We start from the raw sequence: 16,147 nt of genomic DNA on the forward strand, positions 1-16,147 counted from the left end.
AAGTAAATGAGAGATGTATTTGAGAAATCAGTGAGCAAATATAAGTTGTACAAAAATTCAATGCTTAGAAATTTCAACATTTTTTGTCATGTAGTAGTAATATATATGAATGGTGATATGCAAGGAATATAAAAAGAATATATGATTTGTGTGCTACTGCTAAGTCACTTCAGTCATGCCCGACTCTGTGCGACCCCATAGACAGCAGCCCACCAGGCTCCCCTGTCCCTGGGATTCTCCAGGCAAGAACACGGGAGTGGGTTGCCATTTCCTTCTCCAATGCATGAAAGTGAAAAGTCAAAAGTGAAGTCGCTCAGTCGTGTCCGACCTACAGCCTACCAGGCTCCTCCGTCCATGGGATTTTCCAGGCAGGAGTACTGGAGTGGGGTGCCATTGCCTTCTCCTATGATTTGTGTGATGAATTTCTAATTTATATTATCCAGATATTGTAGAACTGTGCTGGCATTGATTGTCCACTATTATTTGTATTCTCCTGGTCTGTTGACATAGGAGATGCTATGGAAGTAGGTGGATTTAGAAGTAAACACAGTATAGATTATACTTGATCGCACTTAGTACAATATCATAGGTAGAAATGATGCAAAAAATCATTTTCAAATCTGGAAAGCAGGCAATATTTATGATAACTATAAATGGAATATTGAAAATTGTGATCACTCCATTGTAACTTATATAATATTGTACAACAACTATACTTTAATAATAAAAAAAACATACAGCAAAGAAAATAAATTATGGAAAGCATTCCTTACAGAGGAATAAGATATGAATAGAAGAGTTGTTAAATCATGTCTCTTATCTGTTTTTGAGTTTACATGGCATTTAGTAACTGGACTTTTAATGCCTAGGCTATCTTTTTGGCACATGGACCCAGTTTTAAACAGAAGACCGAAGTTGAACCATTTGACAATATTGAAGTCTATAACCTATTATGTGGTAAGTATATCCATATATATTCAACAACCAAATGTGAATTGAGTTTCAAAAATATGAATTTTGAAGTTGGTGATATGCTGATATCACTTCTAGGTGATATCCTAGAAGTAGATGCTCTGCCTTAGGAAGACAGAAAGTAGAAAAAGACAAGGGAGAAATATTTATTAATCAGAATTATTCAGCTATAAGTGTGAGGTTTTTTAAAGTAATGATAGACACTAAACCTTGGGAGAGGAGAAGGAAATGGCGAAAATATTTGGAAGGAAATGGCTCCAGTATTCTTGCCTGGAGAATCCCATGGACAGAGGAGCCTGGTGGGCTACAGTCCATGAGGTCACAAGAGTCAGACACGATTGAGTAACTAAACAACACCAGACCTTGGGAGACCAGCTTTTCTGTTAGTTACTATATGGAAATTTAATAGAACTTAGGTAAACAAAATTACACTTCCAACTTCTCAAAACATGAATAACACACCTAAAAACAGAAGTATTTTCTTGTGATTACAGACAGAAAGCTTCTGGAATAAAAGGAGGTTAAAAAAAAAAAGTCCTGTTTGGATCAGCACTTATTACACTCAATGTTAAAAACCTTAAAGAACTGGAGTTTTGGGGAATCTAACCCACCTTCCTGCTGATATGCTTACCTCAGACCACACATCACTTAGCAAGACAATGAATAAGCTGCAATTTCACCTTTCACTTTAGGAATTTGTTAACATAAATTTGCTCCCAATTGTCACTCTTAATCTTGCCACTGGCCTGTGGTAATTGAATATGACTTAGATACCAAAGACTATCCATTTAAAAAAAATGTGTTGTAGCCTTAACAACTTAAATTCTTGGTTCCCAAGGCTGAGTTTGTGGTCAGAGCTGCCAGCCCTTTTCAGGGAGGGTTTAAAAGGAAAAAGAGAGGATGGCAGTTCTAGGAGAGATCTCTTTGAAGGCCTCAGCAGGAGCCACGTACAACAAGGGTATGTTGGTGCAAGCTTTGTATGTTCTGTTTTTATAGGAAAAATTATTTTAAGCAGAGTTCACCAGTTTATTACTTTAAAAGTATCTGTACTTAAAGAACTTTCCTATAACTAAGCAAATATACTACAAGTAATATTATAAATTATTTAACTTCTTTAAACTTGTTTTTACTGAAAGGGTGGCTCAGAAGTTAAATCCGCTGCAATGAAGATTCAATCTGGGTTCAATCCCTGGGTCAGGAACATCCCCTGGAGAAGGAAATGGCAACGCACTCCAGTATTCTTGCCTGGAGAATCTCATGGACAGAAGAGCCTGATGGGCTGCCGTCCATGGGGTCGCAAAGAGTGGGACACAACTGAGCGACTAAGCACACAAAATTGTTCTTACCAAAAGTATAGCTTTTTATGCTGCTGCTGCTGCTGCTAAGTCGCTTCAGTTGTGTCTGACTCTGTGCAACCCCATAGACGGCAGCCCACCAGGTTCCCCCATCCCTGGGATTCTCCAGGCAACAGTACTGGAGTGGGGTGCCATTGCCTTCTCAGAGCTTTTTATGCTAGAAATCCATGATATGCTTAAGGCATAAAGTGACCATTTAAGCAAAGATACTTCTCTCTGGAGGAACAGAAACAGTTCATGAATATTCCTGCGGCTCATTTAGAGCAACTGTTCCTATTTTCTTTTTTTCTCTCTCTCTCTCTTTTTTTTTTTTTTTGGCTCCTATTTTCTAGAAAGATGAGGTAGGTAAATTGGGAAGGAAAGGGAAAGCTGGTAAACCAAATGGCATATACAGCAGAATTTATTAAAGAAGTAAATAGCAGGTGTTTGCTTTCTATCATCTTCTGCATAGATGTTGCTGCCTTCTAATTTAAAACTCCTTTGAATTTATTTTTTAAACAGATCTGCTACACATTCAACCAGCACCAAACAATGGTACCCATGGTAGTTTAAACCATCTTCTGAAGGTGCCTTTTTATAAACCGTCCCATGCAGAGGAATTGTCAAAGTTTTCTGTTTGTGGCTTCACTGCTCCATTGCCCACAGATACTCTAGCATGTTCATGCCCCAGACTACAAAATGTAAGTAATAACTTTATGGATCCATAAGAGTGTAAAGGGCAAGCTCATCTATAACCAGGGTAGCTAACAACCAGGTTTCTAATTTAGCTCAGATGTTTACTAAATGAGTATGTGGTTTCTCTGAACCTTATCTGGAAATAAGAAATACATTGCAAGATTAAGTTTTTGAGTATGTTTGGTAAACTGGAAAGCACTATTTGGCAATTGTTACTCCATGGTGGGCTAACTGTCCCTGATCATTCAAAACAGTGGAATCCTGGGGCTCTCTTTGATTTCCCTCATAAAATACCTCTCCTACAGCGTAAGAATCATATGGTCAAACATGGTTATTTCAGAACAATAATACCTAGAGGGGCCAAGGACTGAGATCTAGCATCAGACACACCCACTAGAATAGGTGGTGTTGAGTCTGATCAGCAGGAAGTCTAGCATTTTCAGTGGGAGGTATTTGATCAACGCTTGAACACTGGTTGACAGTCAGCACTGGGAAGGTCTTTTTAGTGGTCAAGTGCCAAAACTAGTTCAGGAGTAGGATTTCAGATTCCCGGAGACTCTCAACAAGGTGAGATTCCAGTGCTAAGAGGGGTTTCCCAAAGGCTAGCGATCAGAACAGGAACTCAGAATACAAGGAGAAAGCCCCTACACCTCTGCACGAATTGGAGCACATGGGTAGGGCTGAGATTTCAGAATGGAGTTGGAATGCAGTTATCAGGAGTCTATCAAGCTCAAACTAATGTCAAGGTACACTTGATGCCAAGTTCCAAGGGTGGTTGTAAAGCTAAGTAATCAGTTGCTGCCTCAGGTAAGAGTTGTTTCTTACATTCAGGGGACAGGGAAGACTTTCCATTCTCTAATCCTCAAAATAACATTATATCACAGAAATAAGGGCATAAATAAATTACCAACCAAAAACGATTTAAAGGGACAAAAATCTAAGCTTCCTGCAAAAAATCTAATCTACACTGAAGATCAGAGTAAAGGTGTGGGTTTCCTACTGCTCCAGATAACCTCAGTAGAGCCACTATTTAAAGTAATGATAATAAATGTCATGAAGCAGGTGTTTTATTCCCCTGTTTAGAGATAAAGAGGACTCTGAAAAGTTAGATGAATTGTCCAGTGTCTCAGAAGCTCAGTCTATCTGACTGGAAAACACAAGTTCTCTGTAAGGAAGGTCCCTTCCTGCTCAAAGTGTGGTCCCAGGACCAACATCTGCATGGCTTGCAAGCTGACTGGAGATTCAGAATCTCAGGCCCTACTGAGCTCAGGCATACACCGAACCAAAATTTGCATTGAAGCAAGACCCTCAAAGGAGTTGCATGCACATATATTAAAACGTGAGAAGCCCTGGGATGTTGTCATCCCAGCTTAGTAGTTGATTCCAATCACAGTCAAAATGATCAGCCTTATCAATTTTTTCTTTGCAACTTCCCACACAAAAAATGTATTCCTGCGAATAGTAATATCTCCGTATCTTTAAGTTAGTGAAATAACTGGTATTTAAACTCAAGTTAGTCTGACTTTTTTGTTCAGTAGTAAAACATTTATGCGATTACTACAGAAATAATCTTGGTACCTTGTAAAATATATGTTGTTACTTTGATTCACTTCTTCCCCATCTCCCACATTATCTTGCAGAATTCTGACCTTGAACGTGTGAATCAAATGCTAAATCTCGCCCAAGATGAAAGTAAGTCAATAGAAACTATATTAAATCTTTGTTGTTTAGCCCTAACAAAACACCATATTGTCTTTTTGGGGCTTCTCTGAAATAAGCTTACAGTCTCTTTTGACCGTGAAGATTTTATTGTCAACACACAGGAGGGAAAAATGCCGCAGATCTAATCACAACATCATAAGCACGCAGTAGTTGCAATGGTTCCAAGGATGGGACAGACTCCTTGAAACGGCTATGCATCACCTATAATCCTCTATTCACTTTTTTATATGTGAAAAGACAAATTGCCTGGGTTTAAGTCCTGTGTTACTGCTTGCCAGCTGTGTAACCTGGGCCAGATTACTTAACCTCTCTGTATCTCAGACTTCTCACCTATAAAAATAGTACTCATATCATGTAACTGTAAAGATTAAAAGAGCGGATGGGTAGAAAGAATTTAGAAGTGTCTGGTCTGAAGTAATGTAGTTATTACCTGTTTTCTCTTTTATTTTTTACTTAAAAATTTTTTAATTGTGATATAATTGATATATAACATTATAGTAGTTTCAGGTATACAATATAATGGCTTGATATTTATATTTATTGTGAAATGACCATCACAATAAGTCTATTTAACATCTGTCCCCATACACAGTTATAATTGTTTTTCTTATAATTAGGGTTTTAAAAGTTTGCTTTCAGTCAGTTTCAAATGCGAAATACTGTATTATTAACTATTGTCAACATGTTGTCTTTTAAGTATTCTTGTACAAAACTCTCTAGGCCTGTTTTGTCATTTGTAAACTGGAAATACCTATTTTTAGACCTGTTATGAAGATTAAATGAGTTAACATACGTCTGTACTTAGAATAGTGCTTTTCACACAGTAAAAGTTCAGGAAATATGTTGGCTATTTTGATAATCTTATAATCTATTGTTATTCCATGGCATAAATACTTTGCAGGATTTTTAGCCATCAGTGCTTGATGAAATCTGGAATATAATGGCAAACAAAAAAGAATAAATACATTAAGACATACTTTTAATAAAATTCCAATTTCTTTCCTAGGACAATCAGCAAAGTGATTAATCTTTGTTATAAGTATGTGCTTTTAATTTTAAGGTTTTATCTCTTCAAGTATGTCTTGTGAACTGTTAGCTGTTTAGCTAAGTAATTTATCTAAGCCTTAGTTTCATAATTTGTAGAATGGAATAATAACACCTACCTCATAGGGTTGTTGTTAGACGCAAAGAGGTTAAATAAGTAAAAGAGTTACCAGCTGCTGCTGCTAAGTCGCTTCAGTCATGTCTGACTCTGTGTGACCCCATAGACAGCAGCCCACCAGGCTCCCCCATCCCTGGGATTCTCCAGGCAAGAACACTGGAGTGGGTTGCCATTTCCTCCTCCAATGCATGAAAGTGAAAAGTGAAAGTGAAGTCACTCAGTCGTGTCCAGAGTACCTGGACAATAGTAATCCATCAGAGATGGGTGGTTTCTATGCATAGACCCCATGGACTGTAGACTGCCAGGCTCCTCTGTCCATGGAATTCTCCAGGCAACAATTATTTACTGCAATGGGTTGCCATTCCCTTCTCCTGGGTATCTTCCTGACCCAGATATTAAACCTGAGTTTCCTGCATTGCAGGCAGATTCTTTACCATCTGAGCCAAGAGCTCAGAGCCAGGCTGTACAATAGAAACATTTGCTAATTTCACATTTTTATTTTATGTTATTTTTATTTTAGTAACAGCAACAGAGAAACTAAATTTGCCATTTGGGAGGCCCAGGCTTATACAGAAGAACAAGGAGCCCTGTCTCCTTTATCACAAGGAATATGTCAGTGGATTTGACAAAACTCTCAGGATGCCTCTTTGGAGCTCGTATACGGTCCCTAAACCAGTAAGTTACCATGTCCATTGGTCCACAGAGGCTGGAAAGAAACTGTAGTTTGTTTGATTTTTCTTTTAGAGTGATACTATTTTTTAATTTATTTTTAAAATTGGACTATAATTGCTTTACAATGTTGTGTCAGTTTCTGCTGTACAACAGTGTGAATCAGCCATATGTGTGCATACATCCCTCCTTCTTGAACCTCCCGCCCAGCCCCCACATCCCACCCTTCTCTCATCAGAGAGCAGTGAGCTGAGCTCCCTCTGCTGTGCAGCAGCTTCCGACTAGCTGCCTGTTTCACACATGCTAGTGTGTATGTATCAGTGCCGCCTTCTCAATTCATGCCACCCTCTCCTTCCCCTGCTGGGTCCACAAGCTGTTCTCTACATCTGTGTCTCTCTCTATTCCTGCCCTGCAGATAGGTTCATCAGTTTCATTCTTCTAGATTCCACATATGTGTTAAGATCTGGTATTCATTTTACTCTTTCTAACTTACTTTACCGTGTTTGACAGACTCTAGTTTCATCCACATCACTACAAGTGACCCAATTTGTAGTTCTTTGACATTTTAAATGCGGAATTTTGATTTCCAGTAGAGATACCAAAAGGAGCCCACTGGGCTTGTGGTTTGTAAGACAGTGTCCCAGGTTTTACTTGCAAATACTTGCAAGTGCTACATGAATGCAAAAGAGGGATACTTGGTGTTTTGCTTGAAGAAAGTAGAGTGTTTACAGGCCAGTTGGCCAACTGGTATGGCAGGCAGAAAAAAGGTTTCAAAGAGAAGCAACAGGAAGTACAGAGGCACACGTTTCATTTGGTATTTCCCAAGTATTGGTGGGTGCACCTAAGAGGTGATGGTAATTTATTTATAAAAGGTTTTGTTATTTATTTGATTACTTTAAAATACTATACTATCTGTTGTGTACCATGGTAGGTACAATAAACATAACGTGAATAAGAGGTAATTTTCTCCTATAGGGTTTAGCACTCTAAGAAGTCAGGCTAGACTTCTATGCATATAATAGGGGTCAGGTCTCTCCAGATTGAAGTTGAGAATCCAATTGTTTCAATCCTCTGTTCTTGTTTACTATTTGGCAAACTCCTTTTCAATTAATGTCACTGGGACAATTGGCTTCCATAAGAAAAAAAGAATCTCAGCTCCTTACTTGACATCATATACAAAATTAAATTACTGGTGAAATTATAGACCCAGATGTGAACAGCAAACCCATATTTTCTCTTGTGTATATCTCTATGGCCTTAGGATAAGGAAGGAATTCTTAGTACATAGAACAACAACAAAAACTAAAATAATTCAAAGGAAATTGATTAATTTACATTAATGTGTGGCAAAAAACTAAGTGATGGATGGATTTGCATTTCATATAAGAAACAAATGATGAATATACAGGAGAAGGAAATGGCAACCCACTCCAGTATTCTTGCCTAGGAAATCCCATGGACAGAGGAGCCTGGCAGGCCACAGTCCATGGGGTCACAAGCACTTGGACCTGCTTAGTGACTAAAGCACCACCATAAGTGATGAGTATACAGAATAGTACTTAGGATCCAGAACAGGCTGTAAATTTCTGCCTATAAACAAGAGAATCACAAGCATCTTACTTAATAAATGGGCAAAAGATAAGGACCAAGCAATTGAACCTCATTAACAATTAGGAAAAAATAAATAAAAGCAAAAATCAATCTGCCAAATATCAACCCAAGCACTCATTCATGGCAGGAATGGTTTTATTTAAGGCATTCCCCAGGACCATACAGCTGCCCAGTAAAAGTTTACTAAGTGAATACACTGGATAAATTAATCCCAACCATTATTTTTAAAGAGCTAAAGAGAAAGCAGTACTCCCAACCACAAAGGTAAATAATCAGGAAGCTATTTTTTGTAGAGAAAATTGGTATTTTAGATACAAAGATTCTGATGACAAACCCCTACTTATTACTGTTCTTTGCTAAGGATACAGATATTCCATCTCTTTTTATGGAAAGGAAGTGATCGGTGGTATCCAGTTTATTTACTCTTCTTGTTCCAATTCAAGAGTTTTGGAGAAAAATAAGCATGTTTTCCCACAACTAATTAAGGCTTTATTTGTTCTCAAAGCCAACTCTCCTGCTGACAATGGTTTAATTGTGGCCAGTGGTAGACAAGCACTCATGTTGTTTTCCAATGTTGGCAAATATTTTACAAAGTTACCTGAGTTCATATGTATGGTTAATGGCGACATCAATTTCTTAATAGGCACAGTGTTCAGTTATTTGTGATTTTCATACAGTGAACATACTGTGAAGCATATTATGAAACAAATATGAAGTTATTCATTCCTTAAAACTAATTTCTGTTTGTTTTTGATTTTGAGAGGGGCAGTATGTTCATGGCCAGTTTTATTAGTCAATTCTCTTTTGAAAAATCTAGGTACCTGGGATTATGTGCTGGTAAGGGGAATGTTTATGTTTCTAATACTTTCCCCTGCTGTCTTGCATTCCTGAATTTATATGAGCTTTAGCGGAAACCAGAGGCAGAGAGATTTTAAGTGGGCTCAGACTAGGAGTTTAGTACAATTCTTTTTTTGTTATTGTTTTAAAACGAGCGTCTTTGTTACCCAAAGTTCCTGTCCTTTCACTGGTCCCACAGAACTGCTTGTGTATTTCTCCCTCCATGTGACAGGATGGAATTCTAGCAATTTTCTGCTTTCTAATTCAGAAATTACTCTGTTAGTATGTTGTGGTTCAAGAAAATTACATACAAGGATGTTTTGAGATTCACATAAAAAATGTTGTAAATCAGCCCTGTGTTTGAAAAATCAGACTTTAAATAAGCACTTTTTGGAGCGTGGACCCAATTGGCTTGTGTTTTTAAGTTTTATGGAGCTTTTGTTTTTCTGTGGCTTTGGTGGGTTTTCTAATTGTTGTTGTTATTATCTCAGAAGAGTTTTGGGGAAGTAGTTGTGATTTGAAATCAAGGTCCTAGAGCAATTGCTTCAAAACTGTTAAGGTTGATCAGACTGTATAAGGATTTTGCTTTTGTGCTTCCTCAGCAGGAAGATGTAAGGTGTTCATTTTTTTTGTTGTTGTTGCTAGATGAAAATTTAAAATAATAGCAAAAATTACAATTGTTATTTAGCATATACAATTCAGAAATTGAATATGAAGTCAAAAGGCTTTTTCAGAGAAGAAAATCAAGGACACTTTGAAAGATATCTCCCTCTGCCTATATATAGGGAGAAGGATATATATATATACAAATATGTACACGTGTATACATATGTATAAATTTCAAATGATGGAATATTTACAAAGCCTTTTTGTTTCTAAAGCTTGTTAGCAGTGATATTATAAATTATGACCCAAATATGTTTTGTGAGTCTTTAAAAACTAGGGACATTGTTGTGTATTGCAAAAGATTTTTTTGAACTGTAATAAATATTTTTCCCTATAGAAAAAAAAATGATATGACCAGAAAAATAATTCTAAAATGTGTATAATTGTTATTCTTACCATAAAGCAAGATAGCAGTTCTTCCATCTTCCTATAAATATGTTTTAGCTTTGACATTCAGCCTACAGATAAGGAGAGTTTATAATTTCAATAAAAATGATTTTATCCCTTTTTAAGTTCTGCTTTGTCTTCATGCCCAACCAGAAAGTATCTCACTTTCCTGTCTGTGTTCATCATCTACTTCCCTTGAAGAATTTTGAGAGCTAGAGAGTTCAGATTTCATCTGAGTGTCTGAGTTCTATTTATTGTTTTCCTGACTTTCTATCCTCTGACTTAAAAAAACTCTAAGGAACTCAGAAAAGATGGCAGGATGAAACATCAACTCAATATTCTGGGTGTCCATATGGTTTACTGGGTTAGCTGTAAGTCTCCCTGGTTCTCTCACTTCGCAACATCTTTTTTTGGCCATACCTAGTGGCATGCAGAACCTCCTTCACCAGAAACTGAACCCCTGCCCTCTGCAATGGAAGCATGAAGTCTTAACCATTGAACCACCAGGGAAGTCCCTGCAACATCTTTATGTGCCCCTTTCTACCAAGCAAAGAAACCTGGTCATTCAGAATTATTCAATTTATGTTTTTAAAAGAATATGAACAAATGCTTTTAGCATTCTAGTGTCCATCACCAACAGGACAATGAAATAAATGGTGAGAGTGGATATACTGTATCTAAAACAAATACCTTCATATTTCTTAATCTACTCCTTGTTTTGGTGGCTATATCACTGAGGAGCTTCCTAAGAAAGGAAGAAGGGAAGATATATATTTGAGACTTCATCTCAAATGTGCATCTCAAAATGTTTTTATTCTAAATAATATGCATAATTATGGAATAGCTTTAGAATTTCAGAAATATGTTTTCTTCAAAATTAATGATATTAGACTTCTAATGTTTGTATATGCTCCTCCCTTTTTTCTATCTCTTGTTTTTAATTCACTTTTTGAGAAATAGCTGCAATTTCATTTTCTAGAGCCTATTGAAAATTTTATTTCTGCTGTCATGTTTTTAAATCCCAAGAGCACTTTCTCTTATCTCCTTCCTTTAAAAATGCTTTCTGTTCTTTCTTTATGATACCATATGTACACTCATCTAGCTAAGAAGAGAGTTTTCTTCCACTCTCTGCATTGTCTGTTTTTCTTCTTGGTTCCTCTTCCCAACCCCAACGAATATATCTGATGGTCCCTGGCTGTCAGCTCATGTTTTAAGGGTGAAACACTAAGCTATAGGCTCCATTATAGATGAATTAGGAGGACCAGACATCTCGTTGGAGATTCTCAATTGTATCTAATTTTCTTTTCAGGCTGGTTTGTTTTCCAAAGAAAGGACACTTCTAATCTGAATCAACATACACAGGGACGATGAGACAGGAGGGAATCTTACCATTCAGTACATAGACTTTTAAATTTAATTCCATTGCTGTGTACGTGTGCTTTAGCCTGATTGTCCTTCTGGTTCAGCCTCTCCAGTGAGCAAACATTCTGTCTGGCCTCTTTTACAGACTTTCAACCTATCCTCTTCTTTCCAACTTTACACACATCCCCTGTTGTTAGGAGACTCCCAAGTTCTACGCCTCTGGTGTCCTACAGTAAGAATCAGCTTCTTTGGGCTTTCCCCAACTACAGGCTGTTGCTTGTCCATGTTCACTGGCTTACCAAGTCAAGGTTACAGTAGTAAACAAATACGTTTCTTTAACTTCCTGTTTCTGAAAAATTTTTATCATCTCTTATGTGTCTTTATTATTACTGTTCTTTTAGTAGGATTTCAGAAGGAAGCAAAGATAAATGTTTGTGTACAATCAAGTTGAGAAATTTACTCAACTTCTGTATAGTTTTTTCCAACTGGAGTACTGCAGTATGTTAGGGGTACTTTCTCTACTTGTCCTTCCCCTCATCATCTCCCATCTGTTCTATATCTCATCTTGGGGATAACACACAGTGTAACTTGCCTTTTCCTTTGTTAACTGATCTTGTGCATTTTATTTATTTTTCCCCAACTTTATTGAGATATAATTGACATATAATGTGTATAATGTGATGATTTGATATATGCCTATATTAATAAAATAATCATCACATATGTTTTAGCGGTAGTCGTGATTTAGTCACTGAGTTGAGTCCAACTCTTGCAACCCCCTTATTAGACATCATAGCTAATTTTTGCTTTTAACACAATATAGTGAATAGAGGAAGAACATTCTAATTTAATCTTCTCTTTTATAAATTGCGAAATGATTTTTTTTAAAAAATAAGTACACAGAGGGCAATAGAGAGCTTATGAATCAAAATCTCTGAAAAATTTAAATGAATAGCAAAATGTTTATATACTCATATGCTAATCAAAATATGATTATATAATACTATATCACCTTAAGTACTTAGGTGGCACATTTATAGGACACCAGCTAGTAAATAAATTATTGTGTCATTCTTTAAATAAAGTTGCAAAGAAAATAAAAAAATTCTTATATTTCATAACCAATAAAGCATAGCTACAAATTTATTAAAGTTCCCAATTAAGTAAATTCATACAACTATAGCTTCTTTAAGTTAATCTTAGGTAACACTAGAAGTTCTTGTTCAACTGAAAAATACTATTCTTAATTCTATCTATATTTTAAATATAAATTGTTTATATTTATTTTAAATTTTTAATTGCAAGCACAATATAAATTACCACCTAAAAGTTAGATCCCAAAAGGATTTGGATGTTTAGGAGTAGCTCTCATTACTTCTCTGTACTCAGTTCAGGTTTTATTCTGCAAATAATCCTTTCCAAAGTGTATTTGATTTGCCCTCCCTGTGTCCCTAACCAAAAGGGAACCACAGAAGAAAACATTGCTGAAGACATCCATTTCCATCACTTGCGTAGACCTGATTCACTAAGAAAATAGGAAAAGGTTAAGTGAAAAACATTCTAGGGAAGTTACAAACCATATAAGGGGACGGGTGAGCCACACGTGGGCGTCATTTTTTTCTTCTCTTCTCTCTTTCAACAGGGAGACACATCGCCTCTTCCTCCCACTGTCCCAGACTGTCTGCGGGCTGATGTCAGGGTGGCTCCTTCTGAGAGCCAGAATTGTTCCTTCTCTTTAGCAGACAAGAATATCACCCACGGCTTCCTCTATCCTCCTGGTTTGTATAACTCTTTTTTAGAGCAGCAGCTTAGAAAGCCCTCATCAGCTGGATGTGGGCATGTGCCTTAAACATATGCTCCCCACCAAAACTACCTGCTTGGGCTAAACTAGCTGCCCAGGAGGTTTCCAGTGGTTGTGGGCCAGCCTGGAGCAGTGCAACAGCTATAATAAAAGCTAATAAATTTTGCACTGGGAACCACACATCAGCTCTGATCTGGCCCAGATGTTCAGAAAGTTCGGCAGGTTTAAGTTTAATTTTAAAACTGAAGTCTCTTTGGAGAAGGACACAAGCGTTTAAAAAAACAATTTTTTTTTTTTTCTCCATTCTAAGGCTTGCATAGAGAATGCAGCTGTGAGTATGAAGACAAATTAGCCTGGAATTTGGGCCTTTTGCTCACGCTGTATACCCAACAGCTTTAAACTGTGGATTAAGCAGCTGAATGAACTTGAAATATTTTTTCAGAAAGTTTTTCTCTTGGGAACATGCAAAAGCCGGTGTGATTTTTCTAAAACTCAAATCTCTTCTCTGTTCAGCAAGGGTTGTCATTTCCTTAATTTACTCAAGAGATTTTCAACAATTTTAACTTCTGGGAAAGGGTTTTCTCCAGATATTTGGCTTCAGTTTTCTGGAAGCCATAACCAAAAAGGTCACTTTAGAGATTTATAATTCAGAGATTCTGAGGCTTACAGTGGGAGAGAAAAGGCTCAATGAAAGCAAGTATTACATTGATTCAAAATTCCTAACAGAATTAGGATAATAAATTGATGTATCTTACTATAATCTCTAGAGACAATTAGAGCTCCATCAAATGTATGTAAACCCTAGGACAAATCTGAAATAGTTGCAACATTTGATCCACAAAAATTTTTAAATTGACCCATAAAATAGTGTCTGTTAAGCCTTAAGATATTGGTTGATTTATAAATGTTTGCCTTGATAAGGAAATGAAATTAAAAGCTAAACAGCTTGTCTCAAAAAATATCAAGGCTAGAATGAAACTCCCTTCTAATTTTTCATTACAAATTCTGTTAGCAATTCCATTCTGGGCAAATTCTTATTTTTCTCTGAAAAGAAGATAATGTTTATTGACTTTCCAACTTTCAGAGTTTAATTTAAAAAGTAGAAAAGTTATAGAGGGTCTGAGGACTGTGAACAGCATCTGAAATCTTTAAGAAAAAAGCCAAAAAATCTTGCTTCTCTTTTCCTTTCGGTGCCCATACATTGGCCTTTCAATAGAGTATTAGTTAAGGTAGCCAAGTGCAGTTTAAATAAAAATAGTGTTATAAGAAACACTCATAGGCTTGCAGGAATTTAAATCCTCTCAATATTTCAGCGAGAGATGCTATGAGACAAATGAAGCACAGAGAGACATAGCATATTGCCCAAGTGGGTCAGCTGGTGGGCAGCAGAGCTGGGATTCCAACCCCAGTATTCTGGGTCCAGAGTACACACACCCAGCACACACTCTGCTAGACGTCATGTCCCTGAGTCTTCAAAGCCAATTACAAGGCCTAGGGAATTCCATGGACAGAGGAGCCTGGTGGGCTGCATTAAGAGTTGGGCACAACTGAGCAACTAAAACATTCACTTTCTTTGTAAATTCAGTATAATCTTATCTTGAAGCCTTAATTTAATTACATTTGTGAAGACACTATTTTTCTACCTATCACCTTCTGAGGTGATGGGACGATAGGACATGGACATATCTTCTTGAGGGTCACCAACCATCTGCAAGGTATCAGATGCATAAGACTGCCTGAATTATGAATGACGTCTACCAGAGAGTGTTTTGTGACTCTGTGTTTTGTGTGTTAATAAATTTACATTAAAATGTAATAGTAATAGGCCTATTATATAGAATGCTATATATTCTTTTGTAGCTAGAGTTAATAAGATTTATTTGTTTTGCAGCAAACAATAGAACTTCCAACAGTCAATATGATGCTTTAATTACAAGTAATTTGGTCCCTATGTATGAAGCATTCAAAAGTAAGTATATACTTAGATTATTAATTTTGGTGACTCTTTGAATTTCTAAACTAGACACATCCTTAACTGAAATTTGTTTATGTTACTAGTCATTTTGTTCTTATGTTTTAAATATTGAAACAGGAAGGATATTTAACATAAATTCTTTTCACCTTACTTGAACTTTGGGCAACTTGTTGCTAGAAATTTGATAATATTTTAATCCTAATTTTACTGTAAAGAGATAATCACAAAATAAAACTTTTAAAAATTGTACACATTTGTATTTATATATGTACAATTGTATGTAATAATGCAAATGTATTATTTCCATACAAAATAAAATTTTTCTGACACTCACCATAAGTAAATGAAATGTGTTCATCCTGAGTCATAATTTAAAAGGCAGTATGTATGTTCTGATCATTGTTTAATATTGTCTCCAAAGCAGTTCAGCCCTCGGAAGGCCTTCGGAGACATATTTAACTATAATTTCAAGACTGCAACTACATCAACAACAATACCTACCATGGATGTGGCTATTTAGTTTTGCTGCTTAGACTGTTTTGCAGAATTCCTCAGTGACCACTGACAAGTATTGAAGTAGAATTGGATGTTATTTAAATGTACTTGTTTATAATAGAAAATATTTCCATGTTCAATAAAGGTAGATATTTTAAGCACTTTATTCCTTTATTTTTAGCCATGTGGAATTACTTCCATAGTGTTCTCCTTGTAAAATATGCCATGGAAAGAAATGGAGTCAATGTGGTTAGTGGACCAATATTTGATTATGATTATGATGGCCATTTTGATGCTCCAGATGAAATTGCAGCGTAAGTAATTTGAAACCAAATGGACATTTTGATTTAGCAATAGGGTATCATAAGGGGAAACCTAAATATTTTAAATTAAAACTCAGTATTCTATTATATAACATATTTATGTAGAAATATAATTGTTGACTATTTTCAACTAGT

The 16,147-nt window shown here is 36.3% G+C and overlaps 1 protein-coding gene across 1 annotated transcript in view; it reads left to right on the forward strand.

Moving 5' to 3' along the window:
- Positions 1-16,147, forward strand: part of ENPP3 (ectonucleotide pyrophosphatase/phosphodiesterase 3) — an 82,657-nt gene that overhangs the window by 57,967 nt on the left and 8,543 nt on the right. The window contains exons 17-23 of the mRNA XM_052645924.1: positions 870-957; positions 2,829-3,007; positions 4,643-4,694; positions 6,407-6,561; positions 13,061-13,196; positions 15,111-15,188; positions 15,871-16,003. Coding sequence (XP_052501884.1) covers positions 870-957; positions 2,829-3,007; positions 4,643-4,694; positions 6,407-6,561; positions 13,061-13,196; positions 15,111-15,188; positions 15,871-16,003 — 821 coding nt within the window. The remainder of the gene's footprint in view (positions 1-869; positions 958-2,828; positions 3,008-4,642; positions 4,695-6,406; positions 6,562-13,060; positions 13,197-15,110; positions 15,189-15,870; positions 16,004-16,147) is intronic.

The sequence above is a fragment of the Budorcas taxicolor genome, chromosome 9, assembly GCF_023091745.1.
Source record: "Budorcas taxicolor isolate Tak-1 chromosome 9, Takin1.1, whole genome shotgun sequence".
Classification (NCBI taxonomy): Eukaryota; Metazoa; Chordata; class Mammalia; order Artiodactyla; family Bovidae; genus Budorcas; species Budorcas taxicolor.